General features: G+C 44.2%; 1 protein-coding gene across 1 annotated transcript in view; it reads left to right on the plus strand.

The window, feature by feature from the left end:
- Positions 1-5,018: 5,018 nt before the first annotated feature.
- Positions 5,019-13,595, plus strand: part of LOC141379156 (uncharacterized) — a 49,576-nt gene continuing 40,999 nt past the window's right edge. The window contains exon 1 of the mRNA XM_073931829.1: positions 5,019-5,307. Coding sequence (XP_073787930.1) covers positions 5,019-5,307 — 289 coding nt within the window. The remainder of the gene's footprint in view (positions 5,308-13,595) is intronic.

The raw sequence follows: 13,595 nt of genomic DNA on the forward strand, positions 1-13,595 counted from the left end.
GAACTTTTATTTTTTGCTAATTTATTTACAGTGTACACACAGCATTACAGCATTACATCTATCCATCACTGTCACATTTACAAATGAATTTAAATTAAATATTAAATACCCCAGTAACTCTTTAAGGTTGTATTAGTTAATGTTATTTGAAGCATTTACTAACATGAACAAACAATGAACATTACATTTATTGCAGTATTTATCCATAGCTATTATTGTTAGTCGAAAAAAACAGTCATATATTGCCAGTTCTTGTTAACTCACAATGCATTAACTGATGTTTACAAGCACAATCGTGGATTATAATAATGCATTAGTAAATGTTACATTTAATAAATGGTTTACATGTATTTCTCATACTTAATTCATGATAGTAAATACAAATTAATTAAAACTAGCATTAACTAATGAAACTTTACTGTAAAGTGTGACCAATAACTCATCTTTTCTAAATAAAAAATAAGCTTACCGAAGAACTCTCTAGATCTTTCCGTAAATGCATTTCAGAGAGTGACATTCATGAGGCTTAAGGTGCTTTCACACCTGTGAATCGATTCAGTTGTTTCGAAACAGAGATTACAAATGTTACATTGTTGCTCTTTGCTCTTGGAGCGGTTTGCTTTCACACTGTAAAGTTTCTAATCGGACCAAAAGAGCTAAAACAAGTGATGTGTGAGTTAACTCTCCTCACATTGGTCAGAGTGTCAGGGTTTATTTTCCAGCGTCCCGCTAAACTGTCAGGAGAGGTGGTGGTTTGGTGGTGATTGACAGAGTGCGCGAGAAGGGTGCGCGACGATGCCTATTTGAGGACCGGGAGGGAGATGCGACATTACCGGGAGATCATCACTCGTTTGCGGGCATCCGGAGACTCGCGAAACTTCCCACCATACTCATAATTCTCTCTTCATTAAAACACTTTGATATAACCGCGATCGGATCGATTAGCTTTCTCATTGCAATCGAACATGAAGTGTAGGTGTGAAAGCACCCTTAGTATCTCTTGAGGGTCTCAGGTTTAGGGTTACAATTCTTGCTTGTAGGTTTTAGAAACTGCAGGTTCAGTGGCAATGTTTTAAAAGGTTTTAGAAATCTGGATCTGACACAATTTCAGGTAACGTATTCAGAGTTTCACATTTAGTTATGTATATAGCTAGGTCTAGTGGATTTATAAGGTTTAGTTTACAATTATTTTAATTAACATAAACTTTATGACAATTATCCAATAATTCTAATACTGTAATTTCTGAAAACATACTCTAAAATAATATTTTTATTCTCCCTCTGCTTTATGTCTATTTATTTGGTGAAATTGGCAATGTGTGTAACATGTTTTAGAAAGCTGATAAATACAAGAATATTTACATTTCTAAAATCCATTGGACTTTGAAATCTCTACGACTTGTTGAGAAGTTATCTTTTGAGTATTTTTTTTAATTTATTTTTTTTTCCAGGGGAAACCAGAGCACACAGAGGAAACCCACATGAATACGGGGAAAACATGCAAACTCCACACAGAAACGGAGACTGACCCAGCTGGAATTCGAACCAGCGACCTACTTGCTGTTATTTTAAATGAAAGTTTTCTAATATTTTAATCAAGCTAAATTAATTAGCAATATGAAAGCTTTATGAAATTACTTGTTTAAAGGTATGTAGAATTAGAATTTTTTTTTTTAATCAGGCAAATACGCCATTTGCTCAACAAAAGCGGATGATATCTGTGATTGCAGGTTTTGGCCACCAGATGGAGACAGATTCCACCAAAATAAACGTCCCAAACTTACTCCATCTCTGGTACTTAGTTCCCCTGCGGATGGGGAACTCCAATGCTATGTGGAAACTTCCACTATCAGGTTTTTGTCAGAAACCAATCATTTGAAAGAGTAAAAAATTCGGGCCAATGAATGACAATAATTTGGCAGCGTCAGCATGCACAGCAGGCATCAATAGCCCCTTTCACACAGTGATACCGGTAAATATCCGGAAAATTTATGGAACAACTTTGCCGGTAGATTCAAAAAAGCGCTGTTCACACAGGTGAGGACGTTACGGATTTTTTTCTGGAAAAGACAATTTTGACATCATTAACCAGAAATGACCTCTAAATGGCTGCGCTTGTATTTGTAAACATTTGACTACGTTACAAACTCTGGATGGATCAGTGTTGTGAACAACTTTGATAAAAACATATAGAGAAACACTTTCACATGTCGAGATGTTCATGATGTATGTGTGTATGTGTGTGCTGGTTCACCAGCTGCTTCACGGGCACACGCGACGCAGAGCTTGAAGGTAAACAAACAACGGCTTATCATAAGCTTATTATCGATAATTATTTACACTGTTGGCATTAAGAAACATATAAATGTTATCTGACTAACATCTAGCAGCTAAAGGTGTCTGAAAAAATATTCAAATTTTCATAAACCGCACGGACGTGAATGCGTCTGACTGTTCTGATTGGCTAAAGTAGACGTCTCACGTCAGCACGTACTAGACGTGCACGCGCTCTTTTCGGCAATCTTTTGCAATGATCGACATCCTTTTCGCTTTCAGAGCCTTTCACAAGCTTCTGAGAGAGTCTTTGAGTGTATCTCCAACCAGTGTCTACAGAGAGTGATCAAGAAGTAGCTTCTCCTGGTCCAAAGCGCATATACGCACTGGCAGTGGATGCCGTCTCTTTGATGTCATGTCTGTTGTGTAAGAGCAACCCACCCCAGTTGTCCCACGCACTTCGATTGGCACTCGGCAAATCTAAGGATTACAGTGGGAGTAAATCCCCCTCCTTCGTGCTGCAGACCTCTCGCTCCTCCACGCGCTCCATCCAAGTTTCAGGTGAAGAGAAGCTCCCTCTTCGGATGGTCGCTCTCTCACTTCATGACACCGAGGATCAGATGTCCATCGCTGCATCAGAGGATGGGCTGTCATTGTCATTCCCGGGCTGCTTCTGCCATGGGCCTGGTAAAGGTTTATCCCCCAGCCCCGCGACAGGACCGACTAGATGGTTGTTATGTGGAGGATTCAAAGCCTTCCGTCCTCTTCTTCCCGGAAGAGCACAATAAGCTCACGCAGTTTTGAGGGCACTTTTTTCTGCTCAATCTGCATGTGCTTTCATCCTCACCATCCTTGGAGGGTGGGCTGTCAATGTCTGATGAGGATTCGTACCCGCTCCTCCCTCTGGGTTGATGAGAGCGGGGTCAAATCTAGAACAGACTTTGTGGCCGAACTTCTTCAGGCTGTTTCGGCCGTGGCTCTGGAGATGGTTTATCCCCCAGCCCCGCAGCCGGACCGACTAGAGGGGTGTGAAAACCCTTCTTCCTGGATACACACAGTAGGCTTACGCAGTGTGCTGCATGCGTCTCCACCCTGCATGCTATGGCCACCTACCAGCGCTAGCAAGCAGGTGCTGGCCCTGCTGCGTAAGGATGGTTCCGACCCAGATCTGGGCATGAGCTCCGCACCCTGGGAGGAACGATGGTCACATTAGGGGCCAGGAATGCCACCTCAGGCTAAACCTGGTGATGTGCGTGATGTTGACAAAGTTCACTTTCTTAACTTACCCATATCCCAGGCTGGCCTGTTCGGCGACACCGTCAGAGAACTGGCCCAGGAATTCACGCCGGTAAAGGAGCAGTCGGAAGCAATGGGTATATAATCTTCGGCGGGATTGTAAGACCGCTCCCTCCCACTAAGCCATCCACATCCACTGCTTTTCGCCGAGGGAGCTCACCTGTAGCTTTTTGCTCCGCTGCACCGCTTGTGCCTCTGGCCAAGCAGCTACGCCAATTATCTCGTAGGCAACCAGCGCGCCCCCCCCACCCCAGGGTGCCACTAAGTTTGGTAAATGGACCCCAAAGCATCCCTGAGACAGGCTATCTGGAGAGGAGACAATCTGCTCTTTCCCTGCTGGATGGCGGGGCTCTTCAGTTAAAGGGTAAAAAAAAAAAAAAACATCAAATCATCAAAGAAAGAGCACTTTTCTCCTTCCCCGCATGTGACACCCTGAACACTGCCAGTCTGGGATGCTATGCTTTCCAGCTCGCAGGATCAGTGCACTTCACCAATGGCTCACAGAGCGCGAGAAGATCTCCTTTCTCTCCCTATCGCAGCCCCTCCTCCGGAGTTCGGGTGCGGAATAAGAATGATCTCCCACGGGACCTTAGCGCTCCCCGGGCGAGCCCACCCACTCCGCAAAGCCTCACCTCTGGCATGTCAGCGATTGTACAGGCAGGTTCACTTGCGAGGGCTCTGCCTGCCTGGTTAGCGCGGGCCAGCTCATCGCAATGACTCATCTGTATGATCAGACTCGGCTATGCAATTCAGTTCGAGAAACGGCCTCCCAAGTTTACGAGAGTGTATTTCACCTGGGTCAGTCCTGTGTCCGCCCTTGTCTTGCGAGAAAAGATTGCTGTCCTCCTGGTGAAGGATGCAATCGAGCCGGCCCCTCCAGCCGAGATGGAGAGCGGGTTTCACAGCCCGTACTTTATCATGCCCATAAAGAGCGGTGGGCTACGACCAATCTAGATCTGCGCATTTTGGTCTGCTGCCTTCACAGGCGCACTTCGAAATGCTTACGCAGAGTGCATCAGCCGATGCCAGGTCCTCCCCTTCAGGCTCTCTCTGTCTCCGTAAGTCTTCGCCAAGCTCGCAAAGCACCTCCTTTCTCAGGTTGGAGCTGGACTCGATCATCATGAAGAACTAGTGCTGTACTGTCTGAGAGAGTTCCACAGAGTAAAGGTGGTCCCTCCGAAATCATTTCAGTTGCTCCTGGGTCATATGGCATCCGTACCCTCGGCCACGCCGCTCAGATTGCTCCATATGAGACCACTACGCCATTGGCTTCACAATTGGTTCCCCAGATGCGTATGGCACACGGGCACACACCGAGTGCATGCTGCTGTGACCTGTGGAAGGAAACCCAGCTGCATTGGCATATCAACTGATTAGAGCAGTTGGCAGTGTTTTTTGCTCCTCGCTGCCTTTTACCGGTGCTGAGCGGGAAACATGTGCTGGTCAGAATGGACAGCACAGCGGCGGTAGCACATATCATCGGTATGGGGGGTACGCGCTCCCGCCGCATGTCTCAGCTCGCCTGCCGTCTGTTCCCCTGGAGTCATACGCGGCTGAAACTGCTGCAGGCAGTTCACATTCCAGGCGAGCTCAACCATGCGCCCTACGGGCTTTCACGGCAGCTCCTTGTACCGGTAGAATGGCGACTACACCCCGAGTCTGTTCAGCTGACCCAGGTCTCCCTGTTTGCTTCTACCGAGAACGCCCATTGCCAGTACGTAAATACGCGTTTCCCCAGTGAGTCTACTCGCGCAGCTACTGTGCAAAGTCAGAACGATCGAGTAGCAGGTCTTGGTAGTTGCGCCTCTCCGGCCCAACCGGACCTGGATATCAGAACTCTTCCTCCTTGTGACGTCCTTCAGGACAGGTTGGAGCATAGGCTGTCGCCCTCCACTAGGGATGTCCCGATACAACATTTTAACTTCCGATACGATACCGATATTGCAGCCATCAGTCCGATACGATACCGATATAAATCCGATATCAGAACATATTATGAATACTTTATTTTTACCTATTTTGTTGAGTTGAATGTATGAAAGGCTAGATCAAACTGAGAACAAGTCAGCAACACTAAGTATGAAAAAAACAACCAGTTTATTAACTATTGGTTGCATAAATGTAAACCTTTTGCATAATAATATATAAAATTAATTAAAGAATAAATATTAAGACCCAGAAAAATATCTTAATTGAATAAACAAAAATACATTTTTAAAGTGCAAAATGCTAATTAAAGGTCACTTCAGTTATTTATTTTTACCATCAGCAAAAAGTAGAAACTGCTGAGAGCGGGAACCTTAGAAAAAAAAATATTGTTTATTGAACAACTGTTAAAGGTTCAGTGTCCAAAATTTAAATTTCACACACAGCTTTTTGATAAATTTTTGATCCAGCTGAGCTGAAAAATAGCTTTCACACTGGGCAGCAGAAATAAGTTCTTGTTAAGTTAATAAAAATGTGCAGTATGGTTAGTACAAACATTTACATGATCAGAACTATTTCATCTGTGTTTGTATGATTAAGGCTGTATAAATATTCCCAAACATTATTAATTTTATAATATATATTGCACATATTATATTAAACATAAAAATACTTGCAGAGGCTAGATTGAAACTTACCTTTTCCCCACAGCACTTGAAATAATGTGACTTTTAAGAATAATTTTATTTATCAAAATTCATTATATTTGCATATTTGCACAGATTCCACCCTACTGCCCACATGGGAAAATTAGACAATGTAAATAACTGCAAACTGATGTGCAAAGCTGACACTGTTTATCAGAGCACTTTATCTTTCTGAGCTTTTTAAAGAAGAGTTAAACATGGGAATGTCTCTAATTAAATTTTCCTTCTGCCCCAAAAGTAATACCATTCTTTCTTTTAAACTGTAATGACCATCAGCAGCAGAATGATTTCTTATTCTTATTTAATAGACAATGAAAAAACAAAAATGTTTAGCATTTTACATGACACTGTTCCTTTCAGAGTGTTGAAGTAAAAAAAATGAAATAAAGAATAATAAATCCACTATTTCACTCCTATTATCCATGTGCACCACTGACAGGTCAAATCTGCTCCTTCTCTAGTCTTGGTGCTGCTGAGAGTTTGAGATTGAAAGTTTGCATATAAAATAATGTAGAAACGCAGCTAAAGAAAGCAGAATCCGGGACATGTTCTGCGATTTAAATCTTGGCTGAATGCAATTTTTTAAGTCCCAAATAGAGGACATGTCCGGGAAAAAGGTATTGTAGGCTTTTTTCTCTTCTCAAAGCTAAAGTCAGAGCAGGTGTCCAGCGCGTCTCTGTGGGTCTGCTGCAGTGGAGACTTTTCTCAGACACTGTTGTGATGAGTCAGAAGGCATTGAATCCATTTGCAAGCTTTATTAAGAGCACACATACAAACAAACACAAAGGGGCAATCCAGGAGACAGAACGTGGGACAGGCAAAAGTTCAAAGGCAGGCAGATATCTTACTGGTCAGAATAACAGGCTGGAGATCAGGGGCAGGCAGATGTCTTTCGTAATCGTAGAACAAGCACAGGGTCAGAAACACAGATCAGTCCGAAGCAGGGAGTAAGGAACGCTCAGAAATGACAGCCAGGCAAATCAAGACTTCGCAACGAACCGGAGCGTGAGTGCGGTATATATACACGAGAGCTGATGAGTTGCACCTGGACCGCAATCAGTGCCAGGTAGCAGGGCTTATGGGATTTTGAGTCCGTGAGTCGAATCAGAATTCTGGCGATGGTTCCCTCTGGTGGTGCACAAGAGGGTTGGCATCGCCCTCATTTACAACAGAACCCCCCTCCTGCGAGCGGCTCCTGAAGCGAGAAGGCACCTGACGCCGGGGTCTACCGCGCTGTCGGGGGGCTGGTTTCTCTGGGAACCTTTGATGAAACTCTTCCGTGAGAGTTGGGTCTAGAATATCTCTAGCATTCACCCAGGACCGTTCCTCTGGACCGTACCCTTCCCAGTCCACCAGATATTGGAGGGCGCCACCCCGACGTCGAGAGTCCAGCACTTCTCGAACGAGGTAAGCTTCCTCGCCCTCGATCATGACAGGTGGAGGGGTCCTGGTTTCCGATTCCTCCTCAACCGCCTCCTCTCGTGGACCACCAGCGGGTTTGAGTAATGACATGTGGAAAGTAGGAGAAATACGATAATGATTAGGCAAGGCTAAGCGAAAAGACACTGGAGTAATCTGGCGTACAATTTTGAATGGACCTACATACCTGGGACTGAGTTTGCGGCAGGGCAATCTCAGACGAAGGTCTCGTGTCGACAACCACACCCACTGCCCCGGTTGATACGTGGGTCCCTGGCGTCGGTGACGGTTCGCCTGAATCTCTCTCCTCCTGACTGCCCTCATGAGATGTCTGTGAGCCTGGTTCCAGACATCCTCACTCCGCTGCAGCCAATCTGTGACAGCAGGTAACTCAGTGGGTTCTCCGGACCATGGAAACAGGGGTGGTTGGTAGCCAAGAATACATTTGAATGGCGTAATACCCGTGGCTGGCTTTATTAATGAATTTTGTGCATATTCTGCCCACATTAGATAGCGACTCCAGTCGTGCTGTTGCTGATGACAGTAGGAACGTAAAAATCGAATGACTTCTTGATTCATACGTTCAGTTTGGCCGTTGGATTGAGGATGGTACCCAGAGGTGAGACTAACATTAATATTTAGATTTTTACAGAGAGCGGACCATACCCGGGAAGTGAATTGGGATCCCCTGTCTGAGACGATATCATCAGGTAAGCCAAACATTCGAAATACATGATTGCACAGAGCTTCTGCGGTTTCAAAGGCAGAGGGCAATTTGGGCAACGGTATTAGGCGACAAGCCTTGGAGAAACGATCAACCACCGTGAGAATGACTGTGTTGTTCTGGGAAACAGGGAGATCCGTAATGAAGTCCACCGCTATATGGGACCAGGGCCGTTGCGGAACCGGTAGCGGTTGTAACAGGCCAGCAGGGGTTTGGTGAGATGCCTTCGTGCTTTGGCAAATTTTACATTTCTGAACATAATTAATTACATCCTTCGTGAGGGACGGCCACCAGAAACGGGCTTTGACTAACTCCAAAGTTGCAGTGATGCCTGGATGCCCCGAACTGGGAGTGTCATGAATATGGGTCAGTAATCTGGTACGTATGTTATTGGGTACAAAAATCAGGTGGTTCGGACAGTCTACTGGAGGGTTGTTTTCTCGGTTGGCCTCTTGGATCTCGGTAAGTATGTCCCACTGTACTGGAGCCACTAGTAAGTTCGTAGGAATAATGGTTTCATCACTAATTGGGGTTTTATCCTCTGATAGCCTGGATAGTGCATCTGCCTTACTGTTTTTACTCCCTGGTCTATAGGTGACAATGAAGTCGAATCTGGTGAAGAACAAAGCCCAACGAGCTTGTCTGGGATTTAGACGTTTGGCTGAGCGAAGATATTCCAGATTCTTGTGGTCAGTTAATATGGTGAATTGTTGACTAGCCCCCTCCAGCCAGTGTCTCCATTCTTCCAGGGCTAATTTCATTGCCAGTAATTCGCGATTTCCCACATCATAGTTTCGTTCTGCGCTGGTCAATTTACGGGAGAAGAAGGCACATGGATACATTTTGGATGGTTGACCCTGACGTTGAGATAACACAGCACCGACTCCTGTGTTGGATGCATCCACTTCCACAATGAAAGGTAGGTCTGGGTTGGGATGACGGAGAATAGGAGCTGTGGTGAATTGAGTCTTCAGATCGCTAAATGCTTGGCGTGCTTCAGAGGACCAGGATAGTTTGTGGGAATTTCGTTTGGTCATGGCTGTTAATGGTGCGGCTATTGAACTAAAGCCTCTGATAAACCGTCTATAGAAGTTGGCAAAACCTAGAAATCGCTGCAACTCCTTGAGATTCTGGGGTAACGGCCATCGTTGAACTGCCTGTACCTTCGTATCATCCATGGTAATCCCTTCTGCACTGATGACGTATCCCAAAAAGGCGATCTGTGTCTGGTGAAATTCACACTTCTCTAATTTGGCGTACAGACGATGTTGAATCATGCGTTGCAACACCATACGTACATGTTCAACATGTTCCTTCATCGTGTTTGAATATATGAGGATGTCGTCGATGTAAATGATGACCCAGCGATCCAGCATATCCCGAAAGACATCGTTCATAAAAGATTGGAACACGGATGGACAGTTTGACAGGCCGAAGGGCATTACCGTGTACTCATAGTGCCCCCTAGTGGTGGAAAACGCGGTCTTCCACTCGTCACCAGCACGGATTCTGACAAGGTTATATGCACTGCGAAGATCAAGCTTGGTATAATATCTAGCCTTTCTTAATTGTTCCAGGGCAGGAGGTACGAGGGGTAATGGATAGCGGAATTTTACGGTGATTTCATTGAGCCCTCGGTAATCAATACAGGGACGTAAACTGCCATCTTTCTTCTTTACAAAGAAGAATCCAGCTGAAGCGGGAGATGTAGAAGGTCGGATGAAACCCTTGGCCAATTCCTCGTCGATATATTCAGACATTGCCTTGTGCTCAGGTTGTGACAGAGGGAATATTCGACCCGTTGGAGGACTTGAACCTGGAATTAACTCAATAGCACAATCACTTGGTCGATGTGGGGGAAGTTGAGTAGCTTTTTTGTTTGCTAAAAGCTTCATGTAAGTCATGGTACTCCATGGGGATTAGTTCATCAACGAGTTCAGGTAACACATTGGTGGTTCGTAATGGAATTTTGTGAATGGGCTGGATGCACTGTTTCATGCATGACTCACTCCACTGCAATATCTGTCCGTCCCTCCAGGAGATATGAGGATCATGTCGCCTTAACCACGGCAGTCCCAACACCAGTGGATGATTAACTGAATCAATAATGTAGAATTGCATTCCTTCAATGTGTAGAACACCAACTTGTAACTGTAGCTTATTCGTAATCATACGGATGCGTCCTTCACCCACAGGACGACCGTCTAGTGCTTCCACTGCAAGACAGGAATCATATGAGCTTAGAGATAGTTCGTGACATAAAGCAAATTTCTTAGATATAAAGTTTCCCACAGATCCAGAGTCGACAAGAGCCGTAGTATTAATCATTCTTTTATCAAATTTAATAATCACAGGAATCAGTACACTGAAAAGTGCAGGAACATGGGAAGGACTCACCGATTGAACTGGTGTCTGAGGTCGTACGCTGCAGGTGGATTTCCTGTGCCCTGATTGACCGCAGTACAGGCATAGATGGTTTTGCAATCGATGCATTCTTTCTTCATGGGTGAGACGGGTGAAACCCAGTTGCATGGTTTCATCAGGGGGCGTGTCACTTGAAACATGGAACTGTGTGCGAGGATTTCTACGGCTGCGAATCAGATGATCAAGACGGATGGTAAGTTCAATGAGTTCGTTCAATTTCTTTCCTTCGTCACGGCAAGCCAATTCAGATTGTAGATTGGTATTCAGACCCCGTCTGAATAGTGTCTTCAGTGTATCCTCAACCCAGTTAGTTTGAGCGGCGAGAGTGCGAAATGACAGGGCGTATTCTGCAGCTGTGTTACGCCCCTGTGTAAGAGAAAGTAACTGCTCACCGGGGCTTCTCCCATCTGCTGGGTGCTCGAACACTTCTCGAAATTGCTTGAGAAAAATTTCAAATGTGGGATAGTTACATTCCTCCTCCTTCCATATCGCTGTAGCCCATTCCAGCGCTTTCCCCGTTAACAGGTTGCATACAAAAGCCACCCGACTAGAATCAGTGGGATATAATGCAGGTTGTTGGTTAACAAATAGTTTGCATTGCAATAAGAAGCCTTTGCAGCGAGAAGGTGACCCATCAAACTTTTCAGGAAAAGCTAATCGGGGACTTACGGTAGCCGGAGCATTGGAGACATGCGTTGGTTGAGAAGCTGTCATGGTAGCAGGCGGGGTAACTGCAGGATTCGGATGACGGAGTTGCTGCATAGCTCTCACCAGTTCCTCCGTGAGAGAAGTTAGATGGGTGAGTTGTTGATGATGGGTGGCTAACTGAGTGGCTTGAGCGGAAAGTTCAGTCGAGACTTGTGCTAAAGCTGCTGGATTCTGTAGTGGCGAAGTCTTCTGTTGTGATGAGTCAGAAGGCATTGAATCCATTTGCAAGCTTTATTAAGAGCACACATACAAACAAACACAAAGGGGCAATCCAGGAGACAGAACGTGGGACAGGCAAAAGTTCAAAGGCAGGCAGATATCTTACTGGTCAGAATAACAGGCTGGAGATCAGGGGCAGGCAGATGTCTTTCGTAATCGTAGAACAAGCACAGGGTCAGAAACACAGATCAGTCCGAAGCAGGGAGTAAGGAACGCTCAGAAATGACAGCCAGGCAAATCAAGACTTCGCAACGAACCGGAGCATGAGTGCGGTATATATACACGAGAGCTGATGAGTTGCACCTGGACCGCAATCAGTGCCAGGTAGCAGGGCTTATGGGATTTTGAGTCCGTGAGTCGAATCAGAATTCTGGCGATGGTTCCCTCTGGTGGTGCACAAGAGGGTTGGCATCGCCCTCATTTACAACAGACACACAGAACAGGGCTGCTGAGGTAAAATCTTGTGTGGGCAGCTCTGGTGATGAATTGAGTATCACACTGGACGAACCACGATATGCCATGACCGAATTGAGGCTCGCACGATGTGTGCTATGTCGCCATTCGGTGCCTTGTGTTGCTTAGCAGCCTTATGCAAAACAATGTAAAGATCGCTTGACGTGAAGTAAATAAACCAGTAACGTTACAGATGTGCCGTTGTTGCTAGCGTCAGCGTGTGCTACCGCCACAACAGATTTCTATCGTAATACACCATAACTTAGTGTGAAGAGCATGTTAAACCTCTTACCCTAAAAATATAATAACATATAAGTGTGTTTCCTACAAATAGACAAAGCTGGTTATGTTTCACAGTTGTCTTTTTCTTTTTTTCGCTTGACATTACGAGCCCTGCTCCGTTTGAGCCCTCGCAATCTGCGTTTAGCCAGTAGAGCTTGCGCTGAGCGGAGCTTTTAGTAAGGGACCGTCGGAAAAGTGCTTATTTTTTTATTTAATTTTTTTTGTTTTGTTTTGTTTTTTTGCTCCATCCTGCGTGTTTTATTTTAAAGACTACTAATTTTCTCTTAAATGAGCACAAACAGTTACTAAAGTAGTCAAATGCTTCATTATAGATCCATGCATTCTTACATTATAACCTCTGTTATCAAACAAAACGCAATGAGAGATTCATTTGCTGCTCTTCACTAAACTATAGTAGCTTCAATTCATATGCAAATACAATTAAAAGTGAAGTAGATTGTATAGCTTTATTTAATTTCTGTATAGGCCATTGATTTTAATAGGCTAAATCTTTTATTTTATTGTCAATATTTTCTAATGTTTGCTATGTATTCTATCATTTGAAGCTATTTGTTGTCCCATATTTTTACATCCCAACATTGACAGATTGCTAATCAATAAATAGCTATAGTGCTATCTGTTAGTTTTAACTTCATCTAATGTTATGGAAGGGCATGGATGTTATGGAAAATAGTAATAGTAATGTAACTACCCCCTTCATTCCTTCCTCAAGCAAATGTGTAAATACTAGATCTATTCAGCAATAACGTTAATTGCATTGGCATATTTATCTGACATTTTCCCAGCTTGTAGTAGTCGATCAAAAAGCTATTTAGTTTCTTATCACTAGCAGTGGAATTTACTGCGATGTGACAGGGCTTGATCAAAGGTTGATTATATTCTCTTCTTAAAAAAGAAGAATATCTTTTTCAACAAAAAAATGATCACAGTTACCGCCAGCATCCTACAAAAAGCACTTCAAACCTCATTTTGTGCATATCAAATCGCAAAATCCAAAAAGCCACACACCATATATTTTTGACTGCTTTGAATGGATACATTTTTTTTTACCAATTTTTCCATATTAAAAAAATTATGGTGGTTCTTGAGATTGAATGACTTGCCAAGGTGGGTCCCGGAATAAAAAAGGTTGCGAATCCCTG

Source organism: Danio rerio, chromosome 19 (genome assembly GCF_049306965.1).
Source record: "Danio rerio strain Tuebingen ecotype United States chromosome 19, GRCz12tu, whole genome shotgun sequence".
NCBI lineage: Eukaryota > Metazoa > Chordata > Actinopteri > Cypriniformes > Danionidae > Danio > Danio rerio.